The 22,549-nt window shown below is 38.7% G+C and overlaps 2 protein-coding genes across 8 annotated transcripts in view; one reads left to right on the plus strand and one right to left on the minus strand.

The window, feature by feature from the left end:
* Positions 1 to 15,149, minus strand: part of LOC136676396 (zinc finger protein GLIS2-like) — a 30,615-nt gene extending 15,466 nt beyond the window's left edge. For 2 of the 4 annotated variants that reach the window (XR_010796289.1, XM_066653379.1), the window contains exons 1-3: positions 14,636 to 15,149; positions 3,948 to 4,014; positions 422 to 578 (exon numbers count right to left, since the gene is read on the minus strand). Coding sequence is in view for 3 of the 4 variants with exons in the window: in XM_066653379.1 (XP_066509476.1) it covers positions 422 to 554 (133 nt within the window). In the remaining variant the exon portion in view is untranslated. Of the gene's footprint in view, positions 1 to 421; positions 579 to 2,834; positions 3,078 to 3,947; positions 4,015 to 14,635 lie in introns of those variants that run through there. The other 2 variants (XM_066653380.1, XM_066653381.1) reach the window with 2 other exon arrangements.
* Positions 1 to 22,549, plus strand: part of LOC136676394 (sarcalumenin-like) — a 37,254-nt gene that overhangs the window by 3,039 nt on the left and 11,666 nt on the right. Inside the window, exons 1-3 of one of the 4 annotated variants that reach the window (XM_066653375.1) lie at positions 14,288 to 14,519; positions 15,188 to 15,268; positions 17,380 to 17,472. In XM_066653375.1, the coding sequence (XP_066509472.1) occupies positions 14,480 to 14,519; positions 15,188 to 15,268; positions 17,380 to 17,472 (214 nt within the window). In that variant the 5' untranslated portion in view covers positions 14,288 to 14,479. Of the gene's footprint in view, positions 1 to 14,287; positions 14,520 to 15,187; positions 15,269 to 15,859; positions 15,946 to 17,368; positions 17,473 to 22,549 lie in introns of those variants that run through there. The other 3 variants (XM_066653376.1, XM_066653377.1, XM_066653378.1) reach the window with 3 other exon arrangements.

The raw sequence follows: 22,549 nt of genomic DNA on the forward strand, positions 1-22,549 counted from the left end.
GAAAATGTGCAAGACCAGGTAAACCAGGATAACTCTCCCTGTCAAATAAACCATACTTAAAGCTCATTTTCTGACAGAAAAAAAAACTTCACTCTGCCTTGGCACTGACAATCTGAATAGACAAAAAATGAAGAACATTTCAGAAGAAACAAAGAAGCTACTGGTATTTTCAGAACATTCCACAACCTGACTTCAACATCTGAGAATGAACTTAAAAGCCTCTTGAAAAGAGTGTAAACTGATGAAGGCTAGACACATAAAATACATATATGTTGAGGCTTCTGTATATTTTTTCTGTTAAATAATTTTTCTGGTGATTTTCTCTCACTGAAAAGATATAACTTGCAAAAAAAAAAGGTCCATGATCAGAAAAGGTTGATATTTCTGATATTTTGACAGTCCTTTTTTTGTTTGTGCTGACCTGAGTCGTAGCTGTGTGTTGACCGTAGTACATGTGTTCGGGCAAATCGTAGCGGGGCACAGATGGATGTTCTGAGCCCTCTGTCACGGTTCGGAGAAATCTTCAAGTCCAGTGGCTCATCCAGGGACAGCATGGCTGCGTCTCAAGGCCAACACAGCTACAACCAATGAAAAGTAAAGAAATAATACAGATTAGTGGTAATAGGAAATTCCTTCTCTTGGTCCTGCACACATACACATATTTGCAAATAGCCTCTCCTTCATTCTGCCTCACGCAAACAGCTGGAAAGGGGGTTCTAAATTTAATTCAGCAACTGTAAGTCATTTACATTTCTTTCTGCTAGACGAGTCAAAAGCCCCCTTCCATACACACGCACAGACACTCTCTCTCACACACACATGCATAGTTACATATTCCATCATGCATGCACACACTGCTGACGAGGTACAGTTGTGTGGGCGTCTGGCCTATGTCCACAGAGTGTCCGTATATCTGCAGGTCATAGAGTGCATTAGTCCTTCTTTACATTTTATTGTAGTAATGCAATGAAAAGTATATTCTTGGAAAAATAAGTCAGAAATTCAGGATGAAATTTGGTTGAAAACCAAGACGTACAAACAGAGACGTAAAAAACCCCAAAAACAATAAATAGACACAGGCTGCTTAGCTTCTTAATAGAACTGGCAGCGCCCCTTAAAGGTGCAACAGTTCACATTCTGGCATTCAAGCTTCTATTTGAATTTCCTGTTCCACCTTAAATAGTGCAACAGTTGCATTCTGGCACCAGTCCACTTTAAATGGTGCAGCAGTTACATTCTGGCGCCTAAGCTTCTTAATAGAATGTCTAAATGAATGTCTTTGTTGTTATCGTTTTGTTCATTTTGCTCTGGTCTTGCATTGGTACAGTTTCTTTCCCATCCGTATCATATGACACAATCATTAAGAAACACTTCAGCACACACACTCAGAGGAAACTCCCCTCAGTTCAGGAACGCAGACATTCAGCTTATTCTCGCTCCTCCCTGGTAACTCTCTCTCTCTCTTTCCCTTCTCTCTCCCTCTCTCCTCACCTCTTTCGTTTTCTGCCCACCCACCACCCCACCGCCCCCAAACATGGGCAGCTGGCCAAAAACGCACACAACACACTCACGCACACTCCTCCTCTCCTCCCTGCACTCTTTCTTCCCCTCCCTTCTCATTCCTCTGTGTTTTTGCCAGTTATTTTCCCCTTCTTTCTTGCCTCCCTCTGCTCCTATGCATCAACTCTCCCACACGCACACACACCCTAAAGTGACCGATCCTTTACCGCTCCAGAAGAAAACTTTCCAACAGCTTTTTATTGTTGCTTGAAGAATATAAAAGCTTTGGTGCTTGCCCTCTAAATCTAACACAACTCTTAGCGTAGTTAAAGTAATATAGCAGCAGCAGGGGGTGTAAAATTAAAGGGGGTCACTAAGGGGGTCACTAAATCTGGTCACTAAGCTCATGCAACTTTTTATTATTATTATTATTATTTAAATACACAAGTTAATTATATAGTATATATACAATGTACAAGCATCAAAACAACCAAATTAAATGTTTGTATTAAATAATATGCATTAACATTTACATTGCCAGTGACTCTGGTAGTCCCCTTGGTCTGACCTGGTGTCATACACTATACGCTGTTATTGGATACTCTTTAGCTAGAGCAACTGCATTTTAACGCCAGCTGTTTTACATTTATTTCATGGTATATTGACAAATTTCAGCCAGTGGGATAACATCAGTGGTTCAGCATGGGAAACCACCACTGTCATGACATCACGTGCAGTCTATCACAATGATTATCATTAAAGGAAATCCAACTAAATCTGGGTTGAATGATTAGTTCTGTGTCATACATTTTAAAATGACTGAAATATGAAGCATTGTTGCCAGAGGCACTGGACAATACAAGATGTCTAACATCACTCCATATAAAATGACATTGACCCAAGGGCCCAGAGGCTGTTAAGGATAGTTAAGTGAAAAATTAAATGTACACAATTTCTTTCCTCATCCCAAATATAGCTCATCAATCAAGACTTGAATTGTCTTTAGTTAACAAATATTGCTAACAATGAAAGCTTATGTACTAGTACTGGACCACATGAGTGCCAATCAACATCACGATTAATTAAAAAAGTTACCACCATTGTATTTAATTTATTATTATTTTGTTTATGTTGCTCTAATAGTTCACTGACAAGGCTTGTACTGTAAATATTCTTAAGTATTAAAGTTGGTATATAATTTTCCAATGCTGTCAGCCCCCTTTTTTTTGGGAGTCATGGAATTGGTGATGTGACTGTGCTTCAAGTTCCGAAACATTCATTCATTATCTGTAGGCGCTTATCTAGTTCAGGGTCACGGTGGGTCCAGAGCCTACCTGGAATCATTGGGTGCAAGGCGGGAATACACCCTGAAGGGGGCGCCAGTCCTTCACAGGGCAACACGCTCACACATTCTGACACTTTTGAGTCGCCAATCCACCCGCTAACGTGTTTTTGGACTGTTGGAGGAAACTGGAGCACCTGGAGGAAACCCACACGGACACGGGGAGAACACACCAAACTCTTCACAGTCACACAGAGCAGGACTCAAACCCATAACCTCCAAGTCTCTGGAGCTGTGTGACTGCGAAAGTTTACATTTCACTTTTTTATGATCAATGTCATATTCACTAAAGTCAAAACATGTCTAATCCCAGACACAGCATTTTTCTTTAGTACACGCTGGATCTAGTGTCTATGGAAGCAACATGTGGAAGATTGGATGGGGCAGATTCTTTAAGGGGACAGTACATGAACACAATGTGAGGGACATACTAAAAGGAAAAACGAAAAAAATGAAGAGGAGAAATAGATTTAATTGATATAGAAGCATGTTAATTAGAAACTCTGAAGGTCAAATTTGATTAATTATCCAGCTCTATAATAATCCAGCTTGTTATATCATCACACAGTTGCTTTCAACTGTAAGCAATCACAAATAGTTAGAAAATCTCCCTCTACTGCACTATTCATTTAATGCCTTTCTCCATCTCTACCCCACCCATCCCTGTCTTCACTACTTCATAGCTCTCTCCATTTTACCTCTCCACTGCCACCCATTTCGTCTCCTCTACCCCTTTCCTTATAACTCATATACCTAACTTACCTCTCCATTACCCCTTACTCCACTTTTCCTCTTCTCTACTACATTCCTGTCTCTCCTCTACCGCATATACCACATCCCTCTATTCCTTTACCTTCCATCCATCTCTTGTCTACCTCACATCCCTCTATCACTCCTCTGCTGTCTCTCTGTATTTCTTGTACATTGTTCTTTTCTCCATTTTCCCTCATGAATTTTTTTTCTTACATTTTATTGTGGAACTTGTTCATTTAAATCTCTTATCTTCTCTCTCTCCCTCTCACTCTTCAGCTGAGCCTATTTTGGGAACCCTTCAGCCTTGGCTTCTATTTTGATAGATCATATTTAAAAGCAGTAATGTACTCACTTTACCACCCTCCTTCTTTCTTTCTTTTACCGGCAGTGACTCCTTTCTTCCAAAGCACTTGATGCGCCTGTAAGCCACATGGAGTTCAAGTATCATTTATTATAAAAACACACACACATGGAAAACAGGATGAGGGCTGTGCACAAAACAGAGTTGACTAATGAGCCACTGATGAGGAAGAAACAACAACTTCCTAAAGAAAAGGCAAATCTATAGCCCTCGTTCCCTATCTGTGCTTTCTTTGATCTTTTTTGTTTTTCTACATTAACCAAACATATGATGTTCAAGAACAATAAGTGTCATTAAATGATGCCTCTGTGATTTCACAACTTAAAAGTGACCCGACATTTGATTGAAAGATTTGCAAGTGTATAGTACTGATTACAAAGTGTTGTATCTAATTAGCTGATGTTGTTAAATCTGAAGAAATAATCATTATCATCATATTCTTCTTTTCTGCTTAATCCATTTCAGGGGTGCGGTTCATAATCATTAACATTGTTAAAATCAAAGATATATAGTTTGTAGACACTCCTAAAAATAACCAAATATGAGCCCAAATTCATCATGCCCAATACCAAGGATTGGATAGAGGGGTTTAACTCCTCCCAGCACTAAGCTATGCAGCTGTGCTCTTTAGTATGGGTAAGTTCAGTCTAACACATTTGGGATGAGTCGGACTGGTAATCCAGAACTAATCATCCAACATCAGCATTTGATCTCACTAATGTTTTCAGACTGAACTGTCATATGAGCTGATGTCCTCAGTCTTTTGGCCGTATAGTGTACAGTGTATGTTACCTTTTTTCATGCTACAGAACTGTGTTATTGTTATTATTGACCATCTTTTTCACTCTTTTTATCATTGTAATTTTATTGTAAGTTTTAATGCAATAATGCAAAGGCAATTATAGAATAAAAGACTAACAAAAGTAGAAATGAACCTGAGGCTTTTAGTGATAAACAGTGATGGGCTGAAAAGCAGTTACTATATTTTATGTTGCCTGTTTTTTTGTAATATCTATGGGTCAGATGTTATGTACACACATCAACAAAAATGTTACTAATATATAAATAGATTAGTCACAACATTAAAGCTATCTCTTTTTTTACCATCATTGGCTGTTTTATCAGCCCCTCTTACCATATAGGTGTACTTTGTAGTCAATCTGTTGCTCTGCACACTTTACTAGTTCCCTTTCACCCTGTCCTTCAATGGTCAGAACCATCACAAAGCAGGTAGTATCAACACTAATCACACTGACCTGGTAGTAGTCTGTTGCGCTGGTATGGGTGGATCAAGCACAGAAGTGCTGCTGGAGTTCAAACTGCTGGATTGAGAAAGGTCCACCAACCAAAAATATTCAGGCAACTTGGCCACTGAATCTATGTTAGTTATATCAAAAACTAGTCTATGACCAGTTAGTCTACTCTTTCTCTCTGATTTCACATCTACAAGGACCAACAAGGTAGGTGTGTCCAAGAGAGTTGTCAGTGAGTGGACACAGTGTTTAAAAACTCCAGCAGATTTGAGGTGACTGGTCCACTCGCACTGCAACACACACTAACACCACAATGTCAGCAATATACCACACACATAATACCTGCTCTGTGGTGGTCCTGACCAATGAAGAACAGGGTGAAGACAGGATAACCAAGCATGAACAGCAACAGATGTCTAGAGTGTGTAACTGTAGAATTACAATTTAGCTGAGTTCTTCACTATTACTGTCCACAGAGGACAGAACTATGATTGTATTTCAACTCTTTAACTATAACTACATATCTTTCTCTTTCTTTTTCCTCTATCTAACTATTTCAGTTGTTCTCCAAGTCCTACACACGTCACTCACGATTCACTGACTCCAAATCCATACACACACACACACACACACACACACACACACATTCCTGAGTGTGCAGCAGATTCACTCAATTTGTTTTCGGCCTGCATTTGTGTGTACGCAAGAAATGCAGGGAAATACGCCAAGCTCATAAACAATAACCAAAACCAGCTGCAGGCCTGAAGTGCTGAGAGAGAGAGAGAGAGAGAGAGAGAGAGAGAGAGAGAGAGAGAGAGAGAGAGGAATAAGGAGACAGAAAGGAAAGGAGTGATAGTGTTACTAAGAAAGACATTGCGAGTAATACATTAAGAAAAGAAAAGAGGAGTGAGTGTAGTGGAATAAAAGAAAATGAAAGAAACATAAGGGTAATAGAGGAAAGATGCACAGTGAAGGAGAATACTAGAAAAGCCATGACGGGAATAGTCATGGATTTAGACAAAGAGACAGATGATGGAAAAAGGGAGTAGTAGAGAGAGTAGGGGGACAGAGAGTTAAGACACAGATCCACCACAGTATTAAAACCAATTCCTTGTTTCCACCAACGTCCCTTTAATCACATCCACTTACTATATACAGTATGTGAACTTATGGTTAATTAGTCTGCATACTTTGTTAGCCAACTTTCACCCTAATCTTCAATGATCAGGACCACCACCGAGTGGTGATTATGTGTGGAGTGGATTATTCTCAGCATTGCACTAACCCTGATATGATAGTGTCATGTTAATATATGTTGCAAATGTAAGGATGGATAAGACACAGCCCTGCTACTCGAGACTTTGAACAAGAAAAAAGAAATCTAGTCAAGCCAAGTTTAGCCAGACTGCCATTAGCCATTGTCACAGAGGTGTTTCTGACATTTCAAAAACAGAAAAGCCCAAAATACATTCCCTTGTCACTGGAAGGTCTGGAGAAGCTTTGTTGCTTCATATAGAGGGCAGGACTAATAAATGCAGAAATGAAAAAAGGAGCACAAAGTTTTGTTTATAATATATAACACCGGTATCAGTGTTTTTCTTGTTCATTTTATTTAAAAATAAATACTAGATGATCTACCACCAAATAAAATCAAATAACATTTTGTTGATTTTAAGAATTACAATGACTTATTTATTCAATGTAACAGGTTAGAGTAATTCACGTGCACAGACGAATACATGGTTTGCGCTGAAGAACCTACTTTTTCTTTGGTTCCAGCTGGGAATTAGTTTTGCTGGTTCACAAACCAGTTTGTCGGTGGAAACATGCCGAATGGTTCTAAATTTAGTTCATGAACTGGAATAGTTCCCTCATTGGTGGAAAAGCGCTATGAGAAATTTGGCAGAACTAACAACAGATGGTGTAGTAGCGCCACCTTCTGTGAAATAAGTTCTCTCTGTGAAATATGGTTGAACTAACAGCAGATTGAGAAATAATGTTCCTACTCGCGATTGTGCGCTTCGACATTAGGAGTCAGTCAGTCAGTCAGTCAGTGAAAATGCTTCTTCTAGGTCAGCCCGGTAGGTGGCCCGGCAAAAATGGCCCACTCTCTGTCCATTCTATTGGAAGGGAGCTAACCAAGTGTGCAGAACAACAGACAGACTACAGTCTGCAATTGTAAAACTACAAAGTGCACTAATATGGTAAGAGGAGCTGTTAAAATGGACAATGAACGTAGAAGCAAGGAGCTGGCTTTAAACTTATGGCTGATCAGTGCATAATGTTGGCAAATGTAATTTTCTAACCAACAACCCCTTTTGCTCTCTCTCTCTCTCTCTCTCTCTCTCTCTCTCTCTCTCTGTCTCCTTTTACCAGACATATTCTTCTACTTTTAAAAGTCTTCCCCACCTCTCTCTCTCAGATTATATTTTCCATCCACTCTCTTTCCCCTCGCACGGAGAGGGAGTGAAGTGTTCAGGAGAGGAATTCTCTGCATGTTTGTTTTGGAAATGCACTGCACTGTGGGGACCGCAGAGAGAGAGAGAGAGAGAGAGAGTAGAAGAGTAGAGACTAAAAGAGAAAAGACAGAGAGGAAAAGAGAATATGAAGGAGAACCAGACGTACAGAGAAGAAGAGAACAAAGAAATTATCAGAAAAGCAAAAAAACGGACAAGCAGAGTGAATAAATGACATTGAGATGGTGTAAGACCGCAAAAGAACAAAGTGACAGAGAGTGAACTAGATCTAGAAAGTGAGGAACAGAGATAGAGAAAAAAAAGAATGAGGAAAAGAGGCTGAGAAAGAAATAAACCGACTGGAAATGAAACTGCCATGGCAAAAGAAAGCAAAAACTAAGGGAGAGAAAAATTGCGAAATGAGAAGACAGTGGGGGATAAAAATGAGAGAGAGAGAGAGAGAGAGAGAGAGAGACAGACATTGGAGCCGAAAAGCAGCCATCGGCGGTCGCCGTTTCAGGAGAAAAGAATGTCTGGTTTCATCTCTCCTTCTCCCCTCCGTCTCTCTGTGAATTTTTTACCAAAACCACTAAACCTGATGACCTTCCCAGCATCACTGACACAACACTGACTTACATCGGTGTGTCATACACACACACACACACGCCAGTCATACACTCCCATTAAACCTTTCTATTTCTCCTCCTTCTCTTGCTCTGTTGTTTTTTCACACTCCCTGTGCTCTTACAGTTAGTTGCATCATGATCCCTGTTCAGTTTGACTCACTGCATCATGGAACCAAACCCTGCTGCACATTTTTCATATCAGACCACCCAGAAAATTAAAAAAACAGCAGTGGGTTTACTTATTTTAAATGTTTACCATGGTTCAAAAAGAACAAAATATATGACAGTTAAAATGATGGCCAAATGTATGTAAATTGTTGAAACTAAATAAGTAAGATATGAGGTAAACCTATCAGCCATAACATTAAAATGAGCTATTTTTTCTTCTTTGTTGCTTTTATAAGTTCCACTTACCATATGGGTGCATGTATTTTAAGGTTGCTTTCACACATACCAGAATTTTGGAGTTTCCAGCTTGGTATGAAACAATAACAGCTGTGAAAGGTGCCTCCAGAGCACCAAATTTTGGTCCTAACCCAAAGTGGTGGTCTCAGTCCAGACCAAACTCAACCATAGCTTAGTTTGCGTGCCGTGTGTAAACACTTTTGTTTTGCATGGTTTGGACTTTTGGACCAATTACAGAAGGTTGAAGGAGTATAAAAGACAGAGATGGGTGTGGCCAGGCAATTTACTTACTGCTTTCACCACCACCCCACCCCTCACCCCTCACCCCCCAAAAAAGGGGTAGAAAACTTGTAAAAACCTTTAATTTAACTGTAAATTCATCACAATAACCATACCTTGCTACCTGAAATAAAAATTGTCCATCATGATTGAATATAATTTTTTGATGTAAAGGTTGCTGTATGTGTATTTTAATATTTAGAGTTGTACAAATGAGGGAGAATAAAATATGACACAACACTCCAGTCTCACACATCAATTGTCTTGATTTTTGTGTTAAAGCAATAAACTTGGAGAAAAACTAAAACTGAAACAACTGTTTCATCCCAAACCACACACTACATAGTGTATAAAAATGCACCATTATCAAAAACTCCTCTATAGTACAGAATATAAAGTGATGCTTGGCATGATTCGGAACACTGCTTTAATCAGCCAGTGCAAGGTGTTCAACCATTTAATATGGAACTAAAAATGCCAAAGAGGAGCTGGTAAATAAATAGGCTAAGCATTGCCTATTTAATTAATGTATGTGTTCGTGTCCAAAGTAAGATACAGGGGGTCTTACGACATTGATCCGTGATTTTCGGTGTAGGTCGGAGCATATGTACATGCTGTACATAAATAACATACTGTAAGCACTTATCCTATCCTAACACCTATCCTAAACACAGTAATTATCAAAAAACACCTCGGTCCCAAGCCGCGTAACCGTGTATTCTTCCGCCGTGCACACCAAACACGAAGTTCGCGTTACGACATTTACGATGCAAAACCATTTAAGTCGAAACAAGGCTTTATACGGTAAATGGGAGATGTATGTCGTAACCACGAAACATGGTAACTCGGGACTGACTTAACCCAAGGACCTCCTGTATACGCTTGATCTGAGCCTCGAAATTGTAGTAGTCAATAGTAAATTGTAGAGATTAGGGCTGCAACAACTAATCGATTAAAATCGATTGTTAAAATAGTTTGCAACTAATTTAATAATCGATTAGTTGGGTCTAAGTTATTATACACATAGGTACAGTTGCTACACGTGACGAACTCTGGAAGAAGTGTTTGAAAATGGCAGAGGCGGTCACAGCAGAGGATAGCACAAGCAGAGAGGAAAATGTACGACCCAAGTCATCAAAAATATGGGAACACTTTACATTAACGCCTTCAAGGAACAGCGTTAGATGCAAAATGTGCACAGCTGATCTCGCATGGCACAACAACTGTTGGAGCTATGTGTGAAAGAGATTAAGTATAGTAAGTTAATTCTAGTTTTTATCTCACTCAATGTTACTAGAGCCTGCTAGAGTAGTTAAACCACATTTTTTCTTAGTACATTGATATTACACTCGCGTTTAACAAAAAGGCCTTAGCATGCCCCCGAGTTTTCTCTTCCACCTTAAATGTGTCAGCTCGACCAGCAGTTCCAAAACAAGCCGTAGTTTTAGTCAAACTAGCGTTAGCGACAAGTTCTATTTTTTCTCTCACTCAATGTCACTAGAGCCTGCTAGAGTAGTTAAACAAGATGTCTCATTTTTAGTAAATTTTTATCACTCTTGTATTTAGCGAGTTTTTCCGTTCCACCTTAAATGTGGCGGCAGTTACATTCAGAGTTGAAAAAAAAAATCCAAACATTTTTTAAAATAATATATTTAAAGCCTTTTTCAAGGTCATTTCTGACTGGCATTGCGTGTTAGTGTTTGAATATCACAGCCAAGTGTATATTACATTATAAGTGTATATTACATTACATACACTGTGTTAAATATTGATAAAGTAAAATTAATGTAACGGTTGGGTTAATTCTTCATGTAAACACTAATTTTTAATAATGGTAGGGTGTGTGTTCCTTATACAATTACAACCTTAGTTCTCTAAAATCTTAAATATCTTAACCATATATGATCATATGTGTTAGATGAATTTCCCTTTTATTCTCAGCACATGGCAGCATCACCCAATATCCATTTATGTAATTTCAATTTGCCTGCATTGTTGTCTGCATTTTAGATCAGTAGTTATTAACTTTAAAAAGGTGTATGTTCATATCTACACTTTCTCTCTCACCTCAGATAAAAACAGCCCAGCATTGCTGACTATGTTTTGAAGAAGATCTGCACGCCACAGCAAGCAGCTGTTCTCACTGATGGTATCCTGAATATGCTAGTAACAGACAGGAAACCAATTTTGGCTTGTCTTCTTTTTTTTAAATCCGATTAATAATCGATTAATCAAAAAATTAATCGACAGATTAATCGATTATCAAAATAATCATTAGTTGCAGCCCTAGTAGAGATGAATCTTTTCATTCATGTGAAATGGCTATATGCCTACGTCAGGTGAACTACTCTGTACAAACCAATAATTCCAAGTATCTGGAGATGCATCCAACTTAGGTTGACAACAGGATGTAAAAATATCATGAGAAGTTCTTTGGTCAACACGTTAAATTGTGTTCACAGAGCTTGTAATATTTGTGTAGTTGAACATAACACTGCAGTGATACTGATGTGGTAGTAGTGTGTTAGTCTGTTGCGCTGGCATAAATGGATCAAACACAACAGAGTTGCTGTAGGCTTTAAACATGTCAAGCCTGTCACTGCTGGACTGAGAATAGTTCACCAACCAATCCAAGCCAAAAGCCTGTGGGCCGCATTCAATGACCACTCATAAAGAATTACATGAGTTATTGTCTCTGACTTTGGCTGTACAAGGATGACTAAAAATGTGGGTGTGTCCAGTAGAGTGGGCAGCGATTAAAAGCTCTAGTAGCACTGCTGTGTCTGATCGATTCGTACCAGCTAAACACGCACTATCAAGCTATTACCGATATAATTCGCTGCTGTGTTGAGGAGGTTCCAGCACCCCAATAATACTTGCTCTGTGGGGGAGAGTCCTAACCATTGAAAAACAAGGTAAAGTGGAGGTATCAATGTATGCAGAGCCAAAGATGGACGACACTGTATCTGTACAATTATATATGTATGTAGTTGTATTGTGTAGTTGTATAATATATAGCACTCCATATTGCCAAAAGTATTCACTCACCCATTCAAATCATGGAATGCATATGTTCAAATCACTTCCATGGCCACAGGTGTATAAAACCTAGCACTTAGGCATGCACACTGCCTCTAAAAACATTTATGAAAGAATGGGTCACTCTCAGGATCTCAGTGAATTCCAGCGTGGTACCCTGATAGGATGCCACCTGTGAAAGTCCAGCTGTGAAATTTCCTCGCTAAGATTCCACAGTCAATTGTCAGTGGTATTATAACAAAGTGAACGTGATTGGGAATATCGGCAACTCAGCTACAAAGTGGTAAGACATAAAATGACAGAGTAGGGTCAGTGGATGCTGTGGCGCACAGTGCCCAGACTTCACCAGCTTTCTGCAGTGTCAATTGTTACAGACCTCTTCATATGGCCTCCAGATTACCTCAAGAACCGTGCATAGAGAGCTTCATGGAATGGATTTCCATGGCCGAGCAACTGCATCCTAGCCTTACATCACCAACTGAAAAGTGACGAATCATGCTTTTCCACCTCGAAAACCGTTGTGTGAGTCTGGATTTGGTGGCTACCAGAAGAACCTTACTTGTCTGACTGCACTGTGCCAAATTAAAAGTTTGCTGGAAGGGGATTGTGGTGTGATGTTATTTTTCAGGTGTTGGGCTCGCCCCCTTATTTCGATTGAAATTAACTTTTCAGCATACCAAGAGATTTCAGACAAGTTCCGTGCTCTAACTTTGTGGGAACAGATGGGGAGGTCCCTTTCATGTTCCAACATGACTGTGCACCAGTGCACAAAGCAAGGTCCATAATGACATGGATAAGTGAGTTTGGTGTAGAACAACTTGACTGGCCTGCAAAGAGTCCTAACCTCAATCTGACAGAATACCTTTAGGTTAAACTAAAGCAGAGGCTACGGGCCAGGCCTTCTCATCCAACATCAATGTCTGACCTCACCTAAACTTTGTGGAAAGCCTTCCCAGAACAGTTGAAGCTGTTATAGCTGCAAAGGGTGCAGCTATGTTATGGCCCATGGATTAAGAATGGGATACCACCAAGTTCATATGCATGTGAAAGTAGGTGAGCAAATAGTTTTGGTAATATTATGTGTGTGTGTGTGTGTGTGATGCCTGTGTTGGCTTCCTGTCCCCACCTGGTCACAGCCACAGACTCTCCACCCACAAGCTGACTTAGAGTCTGATACGTTCAGAGCACAAACATGTCCTGAAGTTCAGGATTCTGCTAGTTGCATTCTGATTGACTCTCTGTATATCCATGTATACACACTTCCACATTTATGGTTTTGTAATGGCTCGTACTGGTTCAACGTGAATTACCTCTTTCTACACGTCATGCCAATTTGTGATTGGTCCTTTTGTGTGTCAACTTTCGTTTCCTGCAGTAGTAGGTTGTTCTTAGAGAGTCTGGCTATGAGGCCAACTATGCTCTCTTAGGACTCCCAGCCCTGTATTGCAGAGGTATCACTAGGGATCAAATCAGCAACCTCTCAGCAAAAGGTCCAAAGCATATTCTGCTTTAAATAGCTTAGGAACCTGACATTTTTAAAAACATCAGGCCTAAGGCTATGACAATAAATATCATTATGCCACATTTGAGCATATTAGCAAAGGATTTGTTCTATTCCACTTACCAACCTGAAGCCTGATTCACAAAAACATCTTAAGGAAATATTTTTTTTTTTTTTTTAGTATTTTATACATTTTTATAATGTATTTTAACAATGCGTTAAATGCTGTGAATTAATGGACATTTTGCAATATAGTTTGCAGAATTATTGATTGCTTAGGTTTTTCCCTGTAAATGTTATATCCTTTTTCTCATAGACAATCAGTAATACATGTTACTGGAACAAAGACAAATATATGCAAAAGACTGTACGTTTGTAGCCTGTCAAATATTCCCCATCAATTTATCGGTATGAATGTACAATTACAGTGCCCAGATGACATCCCTTCCTATTAAAATGAAGGTGTGAGAACAACTTAAGATGTGGGAACGATTAATACAAGGGAAAAGCATGGTAAAAAGATATTTAATTATTAAGTTCCATTTTGTAGTTTTTTAGTAGTTTAGCCTTTAGTAGTTCATGGATTATTAGGTAGTTTCCACACATTATTATATCGGTCCCACAAATTATTAAGTTGTTCCCACGTATTATTAAGTCGAACGAAACAATTTGTTTATTTCTATCATACAACCTATCTCAAAGAATCGATTCTTTTATGAATCGTTTGCTCTAACTGACCGTTACACCTGTAGCTTTTTTCCGTCAGAGTCTACGCCACACGGTTTTAAGCGATAAACCAAACATATAACCACTATCATTAATATATAACGTGATGTTACGCATTTAAGACGACGGATTGTCATTTTTCAGTTTAGTGTCGTTCTTTGAAAAATAAAATAACGTTTATAATGCTAGATATATACGGTATTTTTTCTCCCTGGGGTAATTTTAACGGTCGCCTCTCATGTTCTGGTTCCAATGTAAATCCAGAAGAACGGGTTTTGGTACGTTGAATAAATGTCTGTAATACTAAATTACGTTTTATTACATACACAAAGCGATAAATGTCGTTGTGAGCGCGTTTCCAATGTGTCCGAAGTCAAATTTAAATGTAATTTACCACAGAAGATGGTCGTCAGGCTACGTGACCGCTGGGCTTCTCCGTGTCCTGGACCACAATGTGCTGTCAGTGGCTTTTCCTCCGTATTTTACGTTACACAGAAAAAACCTACTCCAGTGTCGATGAAAGACTACAAAAAAGAAGGGGAAAGGCTGTTCTCCTTCACCTTCTTCTTGTCTTCTTTCTTCTGTTTCTTCACACGTTTCTGTTAGTTACGGTTGTAGCCTTCGGTTGAACTTGTCGAGTTTTTCGCTTTGACCACGGTTCAAGTGAAAAGGTTTTAAAAGTTTTTAGTCAGTGAAACCTTTAAATTTAATCGTTAAACGTTAAAAATACAGCAGCATCGTGTGGACACGACGCCTGTCATACAACTGTAACGTTAACGATTTAACGTTATAACAGTCCTCCTGCCGAGGAGTCGTCTTTCTTCTAATGGAAAGCAAGAGAGGAAGAGGAGGAGAGAGAGGGAGGGAGAGAGAGAGGAATGTTTTTTGACTCCAGATGTGCGCTCTTTCTCTCTCTGTCTCTTTCTCTCTAACACGTGACTGTGAGATGTGGCGATGCTGTTGCACACGTTAACGGCAGGAGGGCGTCAGCCAGACCTCAGCTACTGTTTAAGTTCCCTATACGCGGGTAAGACAACTGTGACTTCGGTCATTAAATACATTACGTCTCAGAAAAAAGTCAGCATCCCATCTAACATTTTCATATGAAATTAGTTAATGTATTCCTCTGCTGCAGTAACATTCTTTGCTTTTCTGGGAACTTTTAGATTAGATTTTGGAAATGGTTTATGTAGATTTGATGCCATTCAGCCAAAATAGCATTCGTGAGTTCAGGTATTGATATTGCATGATCTTTTGTGGATCAAAAACAATGCTCCAAATCATCCCATAAAAGATTCACTAGTCATTTGACATTGAGCATGGTGAACTTAAGGTGACCTGTTATAAGAGATACCACTAGATAAAAGAACCACTAGTTATAAGAGATACCAAGACGTGAACATACAGTGTATATTAACAAATGTTATACACAATTTTATATCACTGCATTTTAAAATAGTTGAGGGTTGTATATGGTTACATCAACTCTTTACATTATGTATTCAGTATTTTAGTTCTTTATATGTATTATGTATGTGGCCTGGAGGTTGTGGGTTCGATTCTCGCTCCGGGTGACTGTCTGTGAGGAGTTGGTGTGTTCTCCCCCGTGTCCGCGTGGGTTTCCTCCGGGTGCTCCAGTTTCCTCCCACAGTCCAAAAACACACGATGCAGGTTGATTGGCGACTCAAGTGTCCGAGGGTGTGAGTGAGTGTGTGTGTGTCTGTGTTGCCCTGTGAAGGACTGGCGCCCCCTCCAGGGTGTATTCCCGCCTTGCGCCCAATGATTCCAGGTAGGCTCTGGACCCACCGCGACCCTTAATTGGATAAGCGGTTACAGATAATGGATGGATATATATTGCATGTTTTAAAATATAAATTCCTTGCATCATTTAAAAGAATCCTTTAATTTATTAGGTTTCATTAGTTTATCAGATGTTGTTTCAGCCTTAGGCCACCCTCTGGAGCTGCAGTGCTGCTGATAGTTTGATGGTTGCTGATGGTGTTGGTGGATTACACAAAACCACCATATATCCACAGATTCTAAACATACATGCTCATTCAATTTTAACAAATCCAAGGCCTCTGTTTTAGATAAGGAAGCCTAAACTATATTTAGGTGAAAGTGATACGTTCATGACAAAAGATATCTGAATCTTTTAAAGTGGAAAAACAGAGAAACCATTCAATATGGCATTTTTTTTTTTGATAAATGTAGGATATATGTGTGTGTGTGTGTGTGTGTTGAAGATCGCGTTGGGTCCGGAGCCTGAATCACTGGGTGCAGACCAACAACACACTTGGAGGGTGCACCAGTCCTTCACAGGGCTATCATTATTATTATTATTATTATTATTATTATTATTATTATTGTGGTTGTGCATTGCATTAATGCAATGTAGAACTATATTGCTATCCAACTTATTTTTATTATTATTAATTATAGTAGTATTTAGGAAGTAAATCGTAACAATGCCTATGTATAAGTGTTTTCTGTAATGGGCCTCTTTACATGTATTTACATAGAAAATCAGCAATATTTTGATGTCTTAATCTTTTGCATACGCATTTATATGTGCAACATATCACCACCTGGTGGTCGCACAGAGTAGAATGAACCTCTTTCACTAGCGGAAGTCTCCATTTGATTCCAAATTTTTCAGTTCAGTGAAGGATGATGTTTAGCTATGGCCAGCATGTTCTGAATTATGATCCCTGTATTATTGTGAGCATTCAGAAAGTACTTCACTGAAAGCCCATCAACATCCCTGACACAGGTCAGTCCCAGTCAATTCTGCCTGTGGTAGCTCAAATAACAGTTGTCTTTACTCTTCTTTTGGAAGTCATCTGCTAGACCTGATATCTGCCACTGCCAGAAGTAATACAAGAATTGTATTCATAGTGACGATTTAGGAAAACTGGTTAGCTAAATATTAGCACTGTTGTGAAATAAACAATAACGGAAAAAATGATGTGACCTTTTTCCCTTAAAAAAGGTAAAAAAAAATAAATAAATATTGCTCTTTATTTGCCTTTTCTTAGGCTCAGTGATTGGTCCAAACAGCACTTCTAATGACTTGCTTATGTCCTAACCTACCCCTCATTATAACTGCCCTATGCCCCTCCTGTAGGGTATATATAGCTTGCAAGAGAAGCTTGGCACTCCTGGCAGTCAAAATGCAGCTCCTGCTACCGCTCTCCTGTCTGCTCAGCCTGCTGGCCTTCGCCTCCACAGGTACAAGTTTGTGTATGAATTTAACAAGCAATCGATTCCTGCTGTCAGTTACTAATATGCATCAGTTGTTTTTGATGGAACAGAAGAATGCTTATAGAAAGCTGAAGGATATCTGTAGAAAGGTTTTCTTGTTTTCTGCATTTTCAGCATACATTCTTTTGAGAAGGCTTTATTCTAGACATATTACACATTGCTGTGTGGGTCTGATAACATTCATCTATGAGAGCCTTTTTAAGGTCTGCTGCTTTTGATGGTTGATTAGTTTAGGATCAGGTATTGAATGGTAGTCCATTACTCTAGCTGAACTGCTTCATAGTCCAGTGCAGGAGGATTTCAGGCATATCATTTATATAGCACTTTGAGACTTCCTTAAAATGTAAAGTGCATTATAAATAAAATGTATTATTATTATTATTATTATTATTATTATTATTATATAAAATGCAAAGTTGTGCCATATCGTATCATTCGCAATAATATCATCAGAAATTTTTAAATGATTAAAAAAAATCAATATTGTGATAATAGAGCTATTCTGACTTGTTTACATAACGAAGTCATGCAGTTACCCATAATAAGGCATATGTTCTTTACATGAGTCATTTAGCCACAGTGAAGTACAGTAGAAAGTGGCTTTGAGGCAGAGACTTCAATCCAGTAGGGGTGGTTTGGTTACAGAATATCAGATGTTCAAAAAACATTGTATTATGTTAGAAATGCAAGAATTCTTTAATATCATTAATATATTTCATTTAATATAATTAATAGTAATATAACATTTATTTTGCTCATATCACCAAGAAAATTGTTATTGGTACCAAAATACCATGAAATATCATGATATTATTTTAGGGCCATATCACCCACCCCTAATGTCTAATATTGTACTGAAAATGTATTAGACATAGAGACTGGGGAGGTCTTAACACTTTTAAAAATAAATTGCTAAATTGCACAGCAATATGATGTGACTCCTTGTAGCTGTTTCTTATAATTGTTGTAAAGCATATGTAGGTTTAACCATGTATGTATGATGACATCAATAAGAAGTGATTCAAAAACAAATAACCTTCAGTTTATGTTTAACTTAAGATTGAACAGTCATTCAGAGTGGACTAATGGTAAATGGTTCATTTTTGAGAAACCTATCCAGTAATTTTATTTATCCACTAAAAGCGATCATTGATCATGGTAAAATTGTGAAAAACTTTTATTTTGAGGACTAATATGCCTTACAGTGTGGGTGGCATGGTGGTGCAGCAGGTAGTGTCGTAGTCACACAGCTCCAGGAACCTGGAGGTTGTGGGTTTGAGTCCCACTCCGTGTGACTGTCTGTGAGGAGCTTTTTGTTTTCTCCCCGTGTCCCTGTGGGTTTTCTCCGGGTGCTCTGGTTTCCTCCCACAATCCAAAAACACACATTGTTAGGTGGATTGGCGACTCAAAAGTGTGAGTGTTGCTCTGTGAAGGACTGGCACCCCCTCCAGGGTGTATTTCCGCCTTGCGCCCAATGATTCCGGGTAGGCTCTGGACCCACCGCAACCCTGAACTGGATAAGCGGTTACAGATAATGAATGAATGAAAGAATGCCTTACAGTGAATCTGAATCTATTTTCAGATATTAATCTATTTAACAAAACATTTTTTTTATTATTGTCAAAAATGTCATTTGTTTGTGATTTTATTTTAAAATTTCATTCAGTATCTCCTTCCGAGGGTGCTTTGTAATTTAATGATTTGGACGCTGTAAATAATTTAGATTCTGTAAACTTTTCTAGAAAAGTGCATTCGAGATAAAAGTTTCTGATGCATGGCTAATTACTTATGTCACATCTATTTAATTAAGCATTTTAGGGAAATCAGAACCCACCTAGATCTATTCAAATGCCCACCCCCCACCACCACAGACACACACACAATAGATTGTCAGCCCTAGTTCACACTTTAAATACATATAACACTTGTAAAGAGTGGTTTGCAGGTATTTATATGAAGGGGCCATCATCCTGGTAGTGCTGAGCATTTTAGTTTAAGGTAGTGCTTTTATAGATCTGTGCCTTAATTGTTTTGATCTGCACTCTCAGAATTAAATGACTATCTATCATTTGTGTTCTTTAGGACCTTTAGTTAGGGGCATAGTTATACCATCCATTATCTGTAACTGCTTATCCAATTTAGGGTCACGGGGGGTCCAGAGCCTACCTGGAATCATCGGGCACAAGGCGGGAATACACCCTGGAGGGGACCCCAATCCTTCACAGGGCAGCACAGACACACACACATTCACTCACACACTCACACCTACGGACACTTTCGAGTCGCATAGTTATACCATTTAACGTTTTTAAGTTGTATTGCTTCAATTTATCCTGTCTCAAATCTAGACTTTTTTTTGGTAAATTCTTATTAAAAAGGGACATATATTTACATTGGAAAATAATGCATTCTACTTTTAAGGTACAAAATTCAGCTTGAATGCATTATTGTACATTTGAGGGCACATTTACTCTGTAGCATTTTCCTAATAGCTTAGCGTCCATTCCTCTTTGACAGTAACAAATTTGATCAGTGTAACCCCTTGAAGCTGTTGGACAAGCCACTGTACTAAGTGTTTCAACCAGGTTATGAAGGCTATCCTTGTCTGACCTTGTTCTCTCTCTCTCTCCCTCCAAAAGTGTACATTTTGAGTTTGTTAGGCAAGTTAAATTGTATTCTAGCTATTTTCACAAATTTAATTTGCTCTATTATGCAATTCTATACAGGGCTGATGATTAATATAATTTTTAATACTACATTGAATATTGAATAATAGTTTTACATTAATATTACACGGAAAAGTAAATTCATCTCAGGTTTGCTGTCAGAGCCACATTGTTCTAGTTAAAAACCTTGGAACAAGGTTTATTCTTTTAATTTCATTTCATTTGTTTATTTATTTTATTTGAACTTGAATCATTTTTATAGATATTTTATATTTATCAGACACAGAGAATCCAAAATGTTATCCAAGTACCAACCGTACATTCTAGTATGTTTTTATAGTTAGAATATGAGATGTTTGGGCTTGTTCATCATGTGACCACACAGTGTATTGCAACTGCCAACTGTATGACCACCATTTTCACAGCATATTCCCCTGAGAACCACATTAATCTGTTTGCAAGATCATTCAGCATACATTCTAACCTGCAACCTCTCATGTCTATAATTAATTTCCTCTTACGCTCACAGTAACAGACAAACACACATACACACACATACACACAGTGCTTGTAGTTGTTGTCTCTTTGGCACAGCCTTAATCAGCACTTATTTTTGTCCTGTTGACCATATAGGGATATCCTTGATTTGAACAGAGGGAGACGGAGCCACTGTGCTGTAGTACGGCCTGTTTTAGCATTGGGGGGCTTTCCCCACACACACCCTCCAGCAAACAGCTGCTGAAAAATCCTGGTGACCAGATCAATCAGAGCCTTTTCTGTTTATTTCAGTCCACAATTACAGACACTGAGCATCCTCAGAAATAAAAAACTAATCTGAGTATACTTCCATATTATAATGGATAACTTACAACGCTACATAGTGTATGAGGCAGTTTAAGGAATTGCATAACACACTCACACCCTTGGTCTTACTTAAACACAGTTATTGCACTGTGAAGGAACCCTCCCAGTCTCTGAAGTAAAACCATACCTTTCAGTCAGAGAGGGTCCTCCATAAAGGTCTCAAGAAGGACTCCCTCATTCCCAAAGCATATTAACTGTAATTTAATATAAAAGAAGCATACTCCATAGTGCCACACAACTCTGTTGGGTTTAACCTGCTGTAATGTAGTTCATTCCCATATGTCTAAGAGAATATTCCCCAGAACATTAGGCGCTAGCTCATTAGTACTTCCTTCTGTACAGAACTGGTAAAATTAAAAGGTAAAAAGAATCCAATCCAGGATTTCATTTCAATAGACTCCATTCTCTAATAAATACTAACCACCCTCAGATGTGTCAAGGGATTTTGAATTAAAAATTCTGTGCAGTGTTTTTATGTTCTGGACCTGAAGTTGACACCTCTGCATGTATAGACCAATATGAAAATTGTGCTACTCCAGTATTATTTTAACAGTGCATATTGTAGTATTTTCATTGTTATCGAGGCTCCAACAGTGACAGACTAGTATCAACAAATGTGCATAAAGAGTGCAGACAACAGAGAGTGGAAGAGATGGGGTGAAAGAGAGTGAGAGTTTTTGTGTGAAAGTCAGAGAAATGCTTGTCTTAGGCCAAATGTCTGTGAGGCCTTGTCCATTCAATTAGAGACGTTGAAGGAACACTTAATTCAAGCAGCAAACCCCAGTAAAGAGCAAGGTCAGGGATCTTACAAACGGTGTAAAATGGTGTAAATGTCAGAGGTGAGATGGAGTTCTCTCACCTTCAGGACACAGTGCTGCCCTCTGCTGCGGTCCTCTGGAGTGCCATTAGCACATAAAGTTTACATTTAAAACTAGGTTGTGAGCCAAAATGATGTGGTTTTTAAGCTTATATCTGATTATTACCTGATGTTTTGCTGGGACTGTAAAAAAAATGATCCTCAAGGTACTGCAGCACACTTTCCATGACTGGAAGAGAGTATGACTAAATCTTTAATGGCTACGTGCATAGGCTTCTACACTTGATTAGCACTATATATATATGGTTTGCCTATGGATATGATCATTTATTGTGCAAATATTTCAGGCTCCCGGTGTAGTTTTGATCAACTTACCATTTTACTTTTTTTTTTGTTGAATATCTTATCCTAAAATATGATGCATTCAGTGCTGTGTTAACGTTTTATAAAGCATAACTACAGTTGAAACTAGTATAAATTCCTAAATGTGGATAATCTGTGAAAAGAAATAGACCATGCATTGGTTACTGCCCAGTTCATGCCTTGCACACACACACACACACACACACACACACACACACACACACACACACACACAAAAGAGCAGTACTTGCTGTTCTCACTTGCAGCCAGCTCTTTCTGCTATTTCAGGATCTGATTCATACCAAGGGCATTTGGCCCATGACAAAGCTCATCA

The sequence above is a fragment of the Hoplias malabaricus genome, chromosome X2 (genome assembly GCF_029633855.1).
Source record: "Hoplias malabaricus isolate fHopMal1 chromosome X2, fHopMal1.hap1, whole genome shotgun sequence".
NCBI classification, from domain to species: domain Eukaryota; kingdom Metazoa; phylum Chordata; class Actinopteri; order Characiformes; family Erythrinidae; genus Hoplias; species Hoplias malabaricus.